Here is a 15946-nt window from a genome sequence, read left to right as displayed (position 1 = left end):
AATCACAGCCTCAGGTTCCCTCCCCAGCCTCCAGTCCCAACCTCTCCCTGCCACCCTTACCCCTCTCTGGGCTCCTTTCCCCCCTGATTCACCAGGTTTAGCTGATTAAAAATGTTACAGGTCATTTTTTAAATGTTGTGTTATTTTCTTTAACAATACAATAATTTACCCAGTGCAACAGTAATTTCAAATACAATTATGAATCTATTTCCCAATCAATATAATGTAAAATGGATAATTGTTAGTAGAGCTGATCAAAATATTGGATATACTTTTCACAAATTTTTTTTGAAGTGTTGTCTTTTTATTCAAATATCTGCAGAAAATCATTAAAATTGCAAACTTAGAAAATTTTCAACTAACCCTAATTATTAACAATTAAAAAGGCAGCAAAACATTTTCACTGAATATGCTTACACATAGAATCATAGAAATGAAGGGCTGGAAGGCACTTTGCGAAGTCCTAAATTCCAGCTTCCTGTACTGTGGACCTAGACCATCCTTGTCAGGTGTTGGTCCAACCTGTTTTTTAAAACCTCCAGTGATGGGAATTCTACATCCTTCCTTGGAAGCCTGTTCCAGAGCTGAACTACTCTTCGTTAGAAATTTATTTCTAATATGTAACCTAAATCTCCCTTGATGCAGATTGAGCTCATTTCTCCTTGTCCTACCTGGAGTGGGCATGGAGAATAGTTGATTACAGTCTTCTTTAAAACAGTCTTTAATGCGCTTGAAGACTGTTGTCAGGTCCCCTCTCAGTCTTCTTTTCTCAAGACTAAACATGCCCTGTTTTTTTAACCTTTCCTCATATCGTTTTTATTGCTCTCCTCTGGACTCTCTTCAATTTGTCCACATCTTTCCTAAAGTGTAGTATCCAGAACTGGCCACAGTACTCCAGCTGAGGCCTCACCAGTGCCGAGTAGATCAGGACAATTACCTTCCATGTGTTACATACAACTCTCCTGTTAATACACCTCAGAATGATATTCACCTTTTTCACAGCCACATCACATAGTTGACTCATATTGGTGGCTCGCAGAGTCACCATTTAAAAATGTCATCATTCTGCTGTTCTGAGAACATTATGGTGTTCAAGATACCTCTGTATCCTCCCTACATTTAGACTAGGAAATAACTGTGGTAACAGTTGGCAAATGTGAATTGTTTTTTTAATGGTGACCTGTACATCTTACAAGCTATGCTGGCAGACAAGGTGCCAAACATGCTTAAGTAAATGGACATTAGACTTTTGCTATCTTTGGACATTAACGTGAGTGATGTACTAAAGTAAGGTGTCCATGCTGAATTCATTAGATGTATCAACAACTTTCAGTGCCATTGACCATGAGATGTAATGGATTCATCTCTGGGATCTGATGGGGTGGATGGAGTGGCTCTTCAGTGTGTTAATTTTTCCCTTTGAGATATCAAGGGGTGGTGCTTGGCAATTGGTCATCCTCTTTCAGGGCTCTCACGTGAGAGCTTGTGAAATCGATCTCCTTTCCAATGCGTATGGAAGGGCACTATTCCTTCCATCTTCTAGATCTTTGTCGTCTTTCTTGCCTGTAAAGCACAATGCACTCCAATAGCATTATGTACTGTAAATAACAGTAGGGGAAATTGTGGGAGATTTTGGCTAAGTGTCATCAGTATGCTGTTGATTCTCAGTTTTATGTATCCTTTTAATCAAACCCAGATGGCAGAATCTAATAACTTTTCCAGTCTCTGACCAAGATAGGGATGTGGATGAAAGTGAACTGGCTGCAGCTCAACTTGGTTAAGGAAGAAATGCTGCTTATTAGTGAGGGGAAAAATTTAGGGGAATAGGAAGAGGTAATGCACCAACTACTGAAAATATATATTTCAATTTTACTACAGTCTGTAGTCCCTTATATCAGCTATGAGTCCTTTCTAATGCAGACCTTGTTAGGGTTATCTATGTCTTTGTCACCCCCAGGCTAAACTGCAGTAATACATTTACTCAATCATTCTCTTGAAAACAATCCAAGTGCATCCATGACTATAGAACACAGTTGCCTGCTTCCTGTGGAGCATGGGCCACTAAAAGCAGCTAACTTGTGTTAAATTTAAAGTATTGGTGATAATTTTGAAAGCCCTTAAGAGCTGCTCTTCATTCTCTGCCTTGTCATGACTAATGGGGGCTGGAATGTTCTTGCTGTCAGTTCCATGGGCGGCGGGTATCATAGGCTGGGGGAGGCTGTACCTCCCCAAACAGCTGGGCATGGCCCCACCCATGCTCCGCCCTCAGGCCCCTCCTGCCATTCCCCGTGTTCTGCCCTGGCCCAGGCTGGATGGGGCTGAGGCTGGGGCTGGAGCTGGCCAGCCTGCTGTGGGGAATGGGGCTGCTGGTGCTCGGGCCGTACTGCTTGCCTGGCGCTGTGGCCATGCCGCCTGGCTGCCCGGCACACTGGTGTGCTGCGGCTGTGCCGCACAGCGCTGGGACTGGGAGCCACAGTAGGGATGCTCTGGGCTCCTTCGGGGGAGGAGGGGCAGAACAGGAGGGAGAGCGAGAGGGGAAGTGGAGGGGCCTTGGGCAGAAGGGGAGGGGCCGAGGGCTAGCCTTTCGAAATGGCCAGTTCACCAGCTGCCCATGGTCAGTTCCTGTGGACTGACTTTGAAGACAGGTAGCAGGGAAGTCAGTGGAAGGCATGCACCTTTGGCTCTTTCTTCTCTTGGTGGTATACCAGAGCTTGCATTTAGCAAATTTGAGGGCACAATCATAAAATGAATTGATTTGAATAGCTGCTAGTGAATATATTTTGTGTACCCTGACAATGTGGTTGCCATAGTGGCTTTGATTAATACTACTTGCTATGGGAAGCTTTGTGTAATTTACATTGTTGAAATTTGTAAATAAGCATCTGCTTACCCCAGAGAAAGATGTTGTAAGGGCCTGAAGCTCTTTATACATTTATTCCAGTGTAACTCCATTGACTTCAGTTGAGTTACTCTTGATGTACATCACTGTATGTGAGAGGAGAATCAGGCTCTAAAACATTAATGTAAATACATAAAATAACTACTCTACATTTATATCAAATCTATGAATATTTACTGTTTCTTAACTAAGTCCTTATACAAGCTGCTGGCCACAATAAATTAGCCTGGAAATTTAACTTTAAACTAGTTCATCTGAACAAAAAGTCTCCAGTAAATAAATTTCTACTGGTCTAGGTCTCAGGTGTGACCATCAGTCAGAGTGTACTTGTATTACATTACTACTTGTGTGTGCTTTGGAATTGGGAGGTAAAGCATGAAATAACATTTGTTCTCAATACGGTCTGAAGCAAATACTTCATCAGGGGTGTATCCTGGAATTACAGCTTGTTGTTTTACTTTTTAACTTTTAAAATAGTAAAGGATGGGTAGAGGCAGATGTCCACTGGAAGCTAGTTCAAGGAGCAGCTGCAGCAAATGCAGCAAACTTCTTCTGAGTTATGATATGATGTTGGAAGCTCTGAAAATGGCAATACTATCACAATACAGATACGTACAAAGGTAAGTATCTAGGTTGATATCTCCCCCTGGTCTGTCCCTATTTAAAGTTTTTAAGAAACAAAAAAATAGGGACAGCTTAAAGTCAGCTGACCACTTTACATGCAACTACTTTAAAGAGTATATACCAGGTGTAATATGGTCCTGTGAGCAGGTGTTGCTGCATTCTGCACCAGATGTATGCAGTGAAGAAGCCCAATTGAAAACTCTGTTTACAAAGGAGTGGTGATAGTTGTGCCTTTTGGTCAGAAAGGGATGTGATGTTGTGAGGTCACCATGGTATAAACAAGAGTGTAGCCTGTATAAAGTGTGCAGCTAAAATAATTGTTTCTGAGTCACATCCAACATATGACTTCACATAGCAATAATATAGTAGAAAATAATGCCAGAATTCTTAACCTGGTTCATTTCTTCTGAACTTGCCCATTACTAAGGAAAAGGGAGGTGACGGATGAGGAAACAAGAATGAACATCTGTTTAATCTTTGGGGCTGTGGGAAAAGCATTCTGTTTTGCAGAGTGTCAGAGAAGCACGTTCAACACTTCACTTATTTAAAAAAATGAATAAGGATTTGGTAGAGCTTATAATTATGCTAAGCCTAAGCATCATTAGAACTCATTTTTATCCTTTTAATTAAACATAGGGGAGGGATTCAAATCATGATTTATTCTTCACCTGATGCTGACATTATAGGCAGCTCTGAAATGTAACATTTATAGTTTGTGGTGTGGAGCTCATTATATACTGCAATCAGAGATTGAGGCTTTAGATAGTTTATAGAAACAAGTAAAGGATTTTAAAAAGTAGGTGCTTCTGAGGCTTGTAAAAGTGAAATTAAACCTCATGTTTTTCATCACAGTTTTTCTAGAGTGAGAAGTTAAGAAATAGTCTTCACTTATTTAGGGTAGGCTCCACAAATGGACTGAGGCATTACAAAGCTGAGTGCCGCAGGGCCTAACGCAGAGATCGGCAACCTTTGGCACGTGGCTCGTCAGGGTAAGCACCCTCGTGGGCTGGGCCGGTTTGTTTACCTGCCGCGTCCACAGGTTCAGCCGATCGCAGCTCCCACTGGCCGCGGTTCGCCGCTCCAGGCCAGTGGGAGCTGTGGGAAGCGGCGCGGGCCGAGGGATGTGCTGGCTGCCGCTTCCCGCCACCCCGATTGGCCTGGAGCAGTGAACCGTGGCCAGTGGGAGCCGCGATCGGCCGAACCTGCAGACGCAGCAGGTAAACAAACCGGCCCGGCCCACCAGGGTGCTTACCCTGGCGAGCCGCGTGCCAAAGGTTGCCGATCCCTGGCCTAACATTTAGGAACCTACAAAATCCAAGAATAACACTGTGATCCAAAGTACTGACTTAGATGCCTAGGCTCCCCTATACAAAGCATGGGAAGAGATAGATGCCTAAGAATGCATTCCACAAAAAGCCAGCACACCACGGTGGAGTTGCCTAAGCTTGCCAGTGGGAGATGCCGACCAGTGTGCGAAGCCCCTCCATGCTCTCAGATATAAGTGCCTAGGTCCAGGCTGCAGGAAGGCACCTAGTTCTACTCAGAAATCCACCTGGAGATAGGTTGCTTAGGCACCTAATGCATTTCTTGTGGGAAGGAGTTAGGTCCTTGCGTCTCTCCACACAAAATGGAGGTGCCCACCTTATAACATTTAGCCGAGTGATTGGTACCCTCTTGTGGGATGTGGGAGAGACAGGTTCAAATCCCTTTCTTTGCCATAGGGGAGAAAAGATTTGAACAAGCGTCATTCCCGCTTGCTTGCTTGCAAGCACGCTCTCTCATGCGCTCTCTTCTCTCACCTCCCATCACTGTTCCACTGTGGATAAATACTTAAATAGTCAGAGAGAGAGATATTAAAAACTGGAATGAGTCTGTAGGCCATTGGTTGGCGTACCCACCTGGGAGGTGTGAGACCCTGGGCCAGTCCCCCTAACCCACTCACTCTTTCATTATTTAATCCAGAGTGGAACAGCTTCAACAGGAGAGACTGAGGGAGATGCACATCAGAATATCCCATAGTTCAGTAGTAAGAGCTCTCTCCTGCAAGATGGGAGACCCCCATTCAAATTCTTTCTCCCCCTCTGGCAGAGAGGGGAGAAATGAACCTGGGTCTCCCACATCCCAGGCGAGTGCTCTAACCACTTAAAAGTTATAAGGTGGGGAACACCCTCTCTTCCTCCTCACCATGCCTACAGGATTGGTCCCCACATGTCACTTAGGTAGCCAAATGCCTGACTGCCCTGGGTTGTGAATTGCTTTGGGGCATAGGCTAGACACCTAGAGGGAGGCAGTCTGAGTCTGGGGTTTAGGTGCCTAAGTACTTACGTGAATATTTTAGTCACATTTAGAGGGAAATACAAAAACAGCAATAGAAAATTTTCAGGTTCTCTGAGGTTCTATAGCCAATGCTGAATTTTATGGATTATGAATACACAGAATTTATGAATACACAGAATTTTCAAATATGTTGAAACAGAATATACTTTATAATCCTTATAGTGTTTTCAATTCTATACACTATATTATATGTTTTGATACACCATGTTTCCCAGGTACCTGCTGCAATGGAAGAAAGTGGCTATAAATTGGCAGAGCATACCAGGACTTTTTCTAAACATTGCTCCACTGAATGAATGAAAAGTTTGAAACTGACACATAGTGCTTCTGAGAATTTGTCAAGTTCATTTTACTGCTCTGCTCACTCAGAGTGCTGAGAAGTGCTGCGTTGTGGTTTGGTTAGAGCCACAAAAATACAATTAGCCCTGCTTCAGGTTAGAATGTAATCCCAAACCAGTAGTGTTTCACTAGAGATTGTGCTCTTGAGCTTTATGCATTGTTTGTCCCTTTTTTCTTTTTGCTCTAGCTGCCCATAAATTTTTTTCTAGTTGCTCATGAACTGTTCACAGCATATTTAGAATTCAAGTCTGACTTACTGGGATAGGTTATTATGAGGCAAGTCACAGGTTGGAAGCCCCATAATGTTTTGTCTTCATCTCTGAGTGGCTGAGTGTATTCCATGTGATTCGGAGGTTCAGCCAAGCTCATAAGAAAAAAAAAATGTCAGCTAGTTTTATCAGAGAAGCTAAAGTAGAGATGATATCTTTCTGACCAGGTGTAAAGCAAAATACTGGGGGAGTCGACAAGACACTTTTACCTAGTTATTTGTGTGACTCCTGCAAGTCATGCTTTTGTGGATCTATTACCGCCTGTAATTCCTTTGGGAATTGTTTTATTTTATATTTGGCCTGACAGAAATTTTCTTTTGTATAAATGAAAGCTGCTTATTTGTTTTGCTAATATATGAGATCTCTTGTTGCGTATTACTGAGGTCTACAGGGTATTATGCTGAGAAAAAGGCCTTCACATATCTTTGTAATTCTCTGTGTTAGTGGGAAGTGAGTTAGTGGCATATTTTGCTTTACATAATTCTCTTTTTTATGAGGGGAACTATATTTGTATAACTGACATAATTCTATTTTGCTGTCAGACCAAAGTCCACTGTATTATTTCTGGACAGAGGCCTACACACTTCAAAAATGCCCTCACTCATTGCTTGGAAACTGCCTTATTATTTAAGTTTAATCTCATTTCATGTCTTATGCATCATCTTTTTTCCCATCCCACAAAGTGGGTCAAAGTCATGAGAAGGTGCAGCAGCAGCAGCAGAGAGGTAGCATGCTCACAAGAACAACTGACAGCATCAGATGGACACTGCTGGATGCAGTGGGCCGGAGGTGGTTCCTTAGCTTCTTCAGCACTGGCCATTTCTCAACCTTGCATTTCTACTTAGAAACCTCTGAGAATTTCTTCCCTAAATATCCTTGTGATGGGATGTGCCCCTGGAGTCAACCCTGGAAGCTGTTGAACCGCTGTGCCCCCTAACTATTCAGCTGGGTTGGCCTCTCTCCCTGCTCTGCCGGTGACTCACAGCCAGCCCCTTCTGAGTCCTGTTATCATCCAACACAACAACACAACAGCAGGTGGCGCCACACACCCAACTGAGTCACCTGAGTGGTTTACCTAAGCCACTCATGAACTGACAATGAAGACACCAGCCAATGTCCCAGCTCCCAAGCCTTGCACCCCTATTGGAGTATAAACCCAGAATTATACCGTCTTGCACTGCACAGGGATCAGTACAGTGCAAGCTCATTAAATTAGTTCTCTCCCCCCTCGATGTGGGGAAGATATGCAACAGCCTTTGTGAAGAGAGCTAAGATTCCTTAACACTTCACTCAAAATCACACTGGTTAAGATAAAACATCAAACAAGTTTATTAACTACAGAAAGATAGATTTTAAGTGATTATAAGTGATAGCAAACAGATCAAAGCAGATTACCTAGTAAATAAAAATGCAGTCTTAGCCTTATAACAGATTTAAAAATGTATTAAAGCTAATGTTAAAAACATTATATAATATATAGGTTGAGAAAAGTGTCTGTACATCTGGGTATAGTGCTTAGATTATCCACAAATACAAAGTTTGTTTTTAAAGTCATATGATACATAGAGTACATAATCATCAGTAACCCAAATTTAGGTGAATAGATTTAACAATACAGTTTAGATATTAGAATCCGAATACTCGGGTGCATCACTCATGAAAAGTGTGGTACAGAGATTTGGTTGTGGAAAGCAAAATATAACAGTGAGTGGAGATTGTCCCTCAGTAATTGAGAATTAGGTAGGTTGTCCATTTAGAAAATACAATCCACGAGGAAAGTATTTGTTACTTTCCTGACTGCACTTCTCATCGGCACTCCAGCTCATCCCTCCTGGTATGGCCAATGTCCGGTGATGTGTTCTATGTAGATGTCCCTCGACCACCTGATGGCGTCCGACACCATGAGATCACCTTCAGAACAAACTGAGTTTTCAGTGTAAGGAATATCTGCTGAAAATCCAGGCTTAAGGCAGCAAAAATTGATAGGCTATGGGTGGCCAAGAATCCACCTTATCAGAGTTCTTTTCTGATTTGTATTGCTCTGAAAGGCGATCAGAAGCATGTTCGTTGCCCCAGAAAAAAGACAAGGAACAGGAATTACAATCAAGTGCATTGCACTAACCCTTAGGACCTGTTGCTTAAATGCTGGCATTTGACTTGTTGCCCTTCTCACATGTGGAGAGTTGATGGTGGCTGCAGTTGTGTGGTGGCAGGAGCTGAGCTGGATCTAAGTTGAGATGGGTGGCAGGTGCTGGTTTGCTGGGTCTTCATCCCCCCATCCAGACTTCTAGTTACTTACATCCGCTCCACCAAAAATGTAGGCTAAATGTATGGCTTGAAGTTTATAGTTTTGATTCAGATTATTAAGGTTCTTAACTCTTCAGCATCATATTATCATTAAGAGCTGATTCTCATAAGCGCTCCAGTGCATTAAACCCCTGACTTGCAGTCACTTTGCCAATCTCTACCATTTGGTCTCTCAGCATGTCAGACTTTTGCCCATTGAAGGCTTTGTAATGGAATTCTATCCTCTGGGTTTTCAATTAGCAGATTCAATTGTAGCTTTTAAATCTAAATTGTCAATCTTCCTGATTATTTATACATTATCATTTGTGTTTTTAACTTGCTTGTGTTGACTTTGTTGAAGCCCTACTATGTATATATGAATATAACTAAATCAACTAACCAGTGTCTTTTAGGATGTTAACCCAGCATTGGTATTTTACATTTTGAGGTTACAATTGTGAATCTGTTGAATGAATTAGCCATTTAATGATATCATGTTTGATCTGGTTTGTCTTTTGTTTTAAACTGTCTTGCTGCAGTCTAGTAATTGTTGTCATGTGTGAAGTTATAGTTGAGTGATGAATGAAAATGACTATGGAAGTCTTAGAACTTTTCAGTACTGCTGGAAATCCCCTTAGCAAATATCCAGTCTGTGAAGAGTTGAATACACTTCATTTCCTCCAATAATGCCCTGAAATATCTAATTCAATACTTTTTCATGAGCTCACACAAGCTCTTGATACATAAATATTAATGCAAAACTTCTAACCATTTTCAATAGGACAATAGGAAATCAATAAGAAATCTGGACAAAAGTAATAAATATAGGCTTATTTGTGTCAACTTCATTAGCTCATTGGTCAACTATTTGCCCTTCATAATCATAACCTTACATTTTTCTGGGCTGCTCAGTATCAAACAATGTCAGCAATATTTGTTTAGATGGCCTTGCTGTGGTCTGTTTGTATCGGAGTCACATTTTGTGGCCTGTGAAGAAAGCAAGCTCCTTTAATTAAAAAAGGAATTGAGGGGATACCATATAACTCTGCTTTTGCCACTCATTGTTAGAAGGATATGTTGGGTTGCCCTGATATTTAGTGATGACATATAGAAAATTTTGAATGTAGCTAGATATAAATTGATATAGAACTGATATAGAACTAGATATATTGATATAAATAGATGCAGGAAATTTATAAATTTACAGTCCCCAGTGTCAAATTTACCAATCTGGTCTTGAATAACTACAGTATTAGCTAGATAGGCTCTTGCTTTTAGGCAACTCAACTGGGATTTTCCAACAGGACCTTAATAGAGTTTGAACACTTGAATTAACTTTATTGAGAATCTTGAACCTTCATTCTCCTGAGACTGCTTTGAAGTTTTAGAGAGAAGTGAGGGATGAGTAAATGACCCTGGAGGGACATAGAATTGGGGGACGTATGCTGGGGACCATAATTTCACAACCTGCCACAACTAAATATCTAATAGCTGGAATCTGCCTGGCTCTTGTGGTACAGTGGGAATGGACGGAGTTAAGGAGCCTCAAACCCTTCTTGTGCAGCCCGCTTAAGAGTCAGGCAAAATTGCAATGGGGAGCTGCAAGATGGTTCCTAGTGCTCTTTCTGGAGTGTAGTGCCTTCACGTCACGCCCCAAGGCAGCTCTGTGACTAAATGGCAAAGCTGAATCCTGTGATTGCACAAGACAACTGCCTGGAAATATAAAACATATGAAACTGGAATTTATTGCTAATGTGTAGCTGGAATGTGTTCCTCCTTACCAATTTAGTTGGCTAAATAAAGCTCTCAAGGCCTAAATCAGCAACAGGTTTCTATGATTTTCTGTGCCACACAGGCAGCAGAAGGCCAGGGATACTGGCTGAGCAGCGGGTGACATTCAGATAATCAGCAGAATGATATACTTGCTGTTGAAGTCCATAGAAACCAATACTCACGTCAGGAAATTCTGTGGCAGCTCTGGAGCTGTTTATTTAATTTGAAGGTTTATTATTTGATTTGTTTACAATTATGGTTATTTTAAGAGGATTATAATGCTATGATTAAGGCTTAGTTTAAACCTCTATTCTCAGCTATTTATAACTTGGAGAAAAATGTTTCTATGCTGAAATTTGGCATACAGTGTCCCAGGATGGGTAGTCAGTCCTTTTCTCTTTTTCTAAAATTTGGGGGGGGAAATCTTTGGCTGCTTTGTGTTTTGAAGGAGGCAAATATTTTTTTAGTGGTTTTATATGCATTTTGTTCTCTCTTGGCAAAGCCTTATACATGGGGATAAGGGAACAAATTTTCCAGGCTTTTAATCTTTTATGTCAACCATTTCCTTTTTGATATTCCAAACAATGTACTTTGAGTAGTTGTTACTATTTAATATAGCCAATACATAGTTCAATAAATAGTAGCTACTCAATATCTATAATAGCTACTTCTTATATTTTGTTGCATTTGATTCCATAGAAGTATTTCATATAAAATGATTAGGTCAACATCTGCTCTTGAAACAAAATCATTTACATATTTAATGATATGTATAACATAAATGATTGTATAGTTTTATAAAACTCTTCCTCTTTCTTTTACCCTGTCAGAATGTACAGTGTGATTTCATTTTTTGTTTCTATTTTGCGTTGATTTTTTTATATTATGTGGCTTGACTGCTGGGGAACTTTACGTGTCTTCTTCAAATCTTACACTTTTTAATGTGCAGTATCAGAGCTGCGTTGAATAACTTCCGCTTCGTATGGTTCCCTGTGACTGGGAAAGTGGAGGTTGAATTGAACAGATTTGTTTCCCATAAATTTACATGTAAAGTTGTGAAACAAAGTTGGACATATGTTCCCATGGAAGCCATGCACTTGCAGTAACTCCTAAGCCCCAGTGGGAGGAAGGGACAAAAAGGGTCAGCATATGCTCTTAGGTTCTGATCTTTGCATGTATTCGCTGTCCCCAAACAGAAGTAGATCTCCTCTTTTCCTCCTTCACTGAACTTAACTATCCAGTGTCCTATCTACCCAATGAGTATTCATAGACCCAAAGGTCCTTCATAATATTCAAAATGGTTCTGGCATGCCATTTAGTTTGAAAGGCTACAGCTCTTCCACGGTGTGGCAACCCTTTCTTTTCACAGCTGTTAAATACATGCTGGCCAGACAGCTGCTTCTTTGTCCCCCTCTTGTCTGCTTGGATCCACTTATACTACTGTATCCCCTATGCACCACTGCTTGGTTGCTGCCTTAAAATGGCCACCACAGAACTGTTGTCCTCTCCACCCTCCCATCATCCTCTGAAATGGTTGACCCAGTGCCTAGTACAAAGTAGTGTGGGGCTATTTAAACTGGTCTGAGGGTTTGGCCCACTGATTTCCGTGGAAGTCTTGCCACAATAAGAACTGAATAAGGATTTACAGGATTTGGCCCATAGAATGAAAAAAATATGGCAAGCAAAGTTTTATGAAAATTTTTCATGCACTAAATATAAGGTTCAGTTCATTTAATTCATTTTAGCTCTTATTTTCAGCTATAGTCACAGTTTTATTCATAGCTCAGCTGTGGCATTTGTCATGTAACAACAATTACCTGATAATCATGAAGAAATCTCCTTCTTTGAGAAAGTAACAGATTTTTTAGATAAAGGAAATGCGGTGGATCTAATATACCTCGATTTCAGTAAAGCGTTTGATACGGTACCGCATGAGGAATTATTGGTTAAATTGGAAAAGATGGGGATCGATATGAAAATCCAGAGGTGGATAAAGAACTGGTTAAAGGGGAGACTTCAGCGGGTCGTACTGAAAGGTGAACTGTCAGGTTGGAGGGAGGTTACCAGTGGAGTTCCTCAAGGTTCGGTTTTGGGTCCGATTTTATTTAATCTATTTATTATTGACCTCGGAACTGAATGTAGGAGTGGGCTGATAAAGTTTGCGGATGATACAAAGTTGGGAGGTATTGCCAATTCGGAGAAGGATCGGGATATCCTGCAGGGAGATTTGGATGACCTTGTAAACTGGAGTAATAGTAATAGGATGAAATTTAATAGTGAGAAGTGTAAGGTGATGCATTTAGGGATGACTAACAAGAATTTTAGTTATAAGCTGGGGACACATCGGTTGGAAGTAACGGAAGAGGAGAAGGACCTCGGAGTCCTGGTTGATCGCAGGATGACTATGAGTCGGCAATGTGATGTGGCCGTGAAAAAAGCTAATGCGGTCCTGGGATGCATTAGGCGAGGTATTTCTAGTAGGGATAAGGAGGTGCTGGTTCCGTTATACAAGGCACTGGTGAGACCTCATTTGGAGTACTGTGTGCAGTTCTGGTCTCCCATGTTTAAAAAGGATGAACTCAAACTGGAACGGGTACAGAGAAGGGCCACTAGGATGATCCGAGGAATGGAAAACCTGTCGTATGAAAGGAGACTCGAGGAGCTCGGTTTGTTTACCTTAACCAAAAGAAGGCTGAGGGGGGATATGATTGCTCTCTTTAAATATATCAGAGGGATAAATACCAGGGAGGGAGAGGAATTATTTCAGCTCAGTACTAATGTGGACACGAGAACAAATGGATATAAACTGGCTGTCGGGAAGTTTAGGCTTGTAATTAGATGAAGGTTTCTAACCATCAGAGGGGTGAAGTTCTGGAACAGCCTTCCGAGGGAAACAGTGGGGGCGAAAGACCTCTCTGGCTTTAAGATTAAGCTTGATAAGTTTATGGAGGAGATGGTTTGATGGGATAACGTGATTTTAGTCAATAGGTCAATAACGTGCCATCGCTGGTAATTAGTAACAATGGTCAATAATGGGATATTAAAAGTTACTACAGAGAACTTTTTTTCGGAGGGTCTGGCTGGAGAACCTTGCTCACATGCTCGGGGTTCAGCTGATCGCCATATTTGGGGTCAGGAAGGAATTTTCCTCCAGGGTAGATTGGCAGAGGCCCTGGAGATTTTTTGCCTTCCTCCGCAGCATGGGGCAGGGGTCGCTTGCTGGAGGATTCTCTGTGATTTGAAGTCTTTAAATCATGATTTGGGGACTTCAACAGCTGAGTCAAGGGAGAGAATTATTCCAGGAGTGGGTGGGTCAGCTTTTGTGGCCTGCATCATGCGGGAGGCCAGACTAGATGATCATAATGGTCCCTTCTGACCTTAAAGTCTATGAGTCTATGAAAATACCCAGATGTATGCCCTTTTTGCTGAAGTATTGCCATATTTGTGAAAAGAACTTTTTTTAAAAAAGAAAAACAATATGCAACAGATGTGAAAGTTTTACCTTCAAATTTAAATAGGTTTATATTCTCAGTGAGTGTGAGCTCAGCATGGGCCAACAAAGTTTTAGCTCACCAGATGTTGAATGTGATCTCATAGATGCTATACAGCTTTTTTCTATTTCTTTTTTTACAGTGCTCAGATAAATGTACACTAACTGCATTGATTTTTTATTGTACTTTTAGTATGATTGTGTATATTACTACAGTGAATTTAATATAATCTGTGGGCCACATATGCACACAGTATCCACTGACGTCAGTGGGAGACAATATGATGATGCTATAAAGGTATATTTCTGTGTCCCTTTCCAATACTTCACTGGAAAATAGAAGTTCTCCAGCCACTAGGTTGAAACTGCAGTGACAATGCAAATAAGACTGGGTTGAAAGATGGGTTTTACGTCTAGTACTGAATGCTGTGAAGTTAGGTTTTTTTTATTCTTTGCAAAGGTGACTTCTCAAGTCTAGATCTGGTTTCTGTGAAAGCCGTGTCTCCTGTATTCATGAGACTTCTCCTATTGGTCCACAGTTTCATTGTTATAGTTTAGTGGAACTTAGCGGTCATGGGAGGTCATGGAGGGAGTGGCATTCTCTCAAGTAGCAAGAATTAATCTCATAGAGGGCTTTAACTGTGGAAATGAAGACTTTGAATTGGACTGCATTCAATGAAGTGCAGAGAGCACAGTGTCTTCCAGATCTCTTGACAGTACCATGTGCTTCCACACTATCCCTGCCCCAAATAGGTCTGTAGTATTATGCCCAATTTAACCATTCAAATTGTTTATAAAGACGTACAGCTTTTATTTCTAAATTGCTGTAAAACCATTTCAAAATGTCCTGTGAATATTTAATTACATAGGGCCTTAATTACAATAGCTCCTCACCTTTCCAGTTGATTCAATATCAGACCAGCCAAATAACAAACAAGGGAAATTTCATTTCCCTCCATCTGCTTTTGTGCCCCACATTCTCTTTACTCCCCATTCTACTCCTTATACTTTCCTTAGTCTTTTGACCGTATTGCTGCCTTCCTCTCCTCTTCCCACCTCAGCTTCCCACCTTTTTAATCTGCTCTTACACCTGTAAACTTTTTCTTCTTGTCTGGCAAGTACCTTTCCTATTCTCTTTTAAATCCTATTGAAAGTCTACCTCTTCCAGCATGTCCTCCTTCTATGTCATCATTAATAATCTCTTCACCCCACCTCCCCTTGATTTGTGTGCCGCAGTCTTGTCTGATGTATGGCTCAATCTTGCAAACATTTACACACATTATTCAGTTGGACTCACATACATAAATGTTTGCAGGATTGGGCCCTTAGTTTGTAAGTTTTTTGATATAGGAAATATGTCTTGTGCCATAAAGTACAATGTTCATTTAAATAAATACATTCTGTTTAATAATAATAATAATAATTAATAATAATAATTTATGACCCTGATAGAAAAATGGAAAATTCATGCAAATAAACTCTGCTCCTTCACATCTTCTCCCATCCAAGGTGTGCAACACGTGGCCCCACAGAATTTTTTTAAAGGCATCCTGCAGGCATGTTTCCTTTGCTGTTGATAAAATGACTTCATATCCGGGTTTACAAGAAGCAATGATAAAGCTGATAATACGTTAAACATGTATTTTTATTTAATATTGAATCTATCATCTTGTGTTTCAGGAATTTCAAATATCTGGATTTCCTGACTATGTTAAAATTGTAGAAGTTGGGCCAAGAGACGGATTACAAAATGAAAAGGTAATTTCTGTCACCATCCATTTTTGCATAGTTTCATGTGGATGCTTATCATTATGTACAATTTACATGTCATAATTTTTAATCCTTTTTCACCTAATTAATTGGTTATTAAATTGGATATTTAAAATAAATAGCAAGCCATGACTGTTTTGTTGTGTTGAGATATGCTTG

General features: G+C 40.8%; 1 protein-coding gene across 1 annotated transcript in view; it reads left to right on the top strand.

Moving 5' to 3' along the window:
• HMGCLL1 (3-hydroxy-3-methylglutaryl-CoA lyase like 1) overlaps positions 1-15946 on the top strand; it is a 108887-nt gene that overhangs the window by 10875 nt on the left and 82066 nt on the right. Inside the window, exon 2 of the mRNA XM_065401372.1 lies at positions 15698-15775. Coding sequence (XP_065257444.1) covers positions 15698-15775 — 78 coding nt within the window. The remainder of the gene's footprint in view (positions 1-15697; positions 15776-15946) is intronic.

The sequence above is a fragment of the Emys orbicularis genome, chromosome 3, assembly GCF_028017835.1.
Source record: "Emys orbicularis isolate rEmyOrb1 chromosome 3, rEmyOrb1.hap1, whole genome shotgun sequence".
NCBI lineage: Eukaryota > Metazoa > Chordata > Testudines > Emydidae > Emys > Emys orbicularis.
The sequence above is the reverse complement of the archived record's forward strand: the minus strand, read 5'-3'. Positions and strand labels throughout refer to the sequence as shown.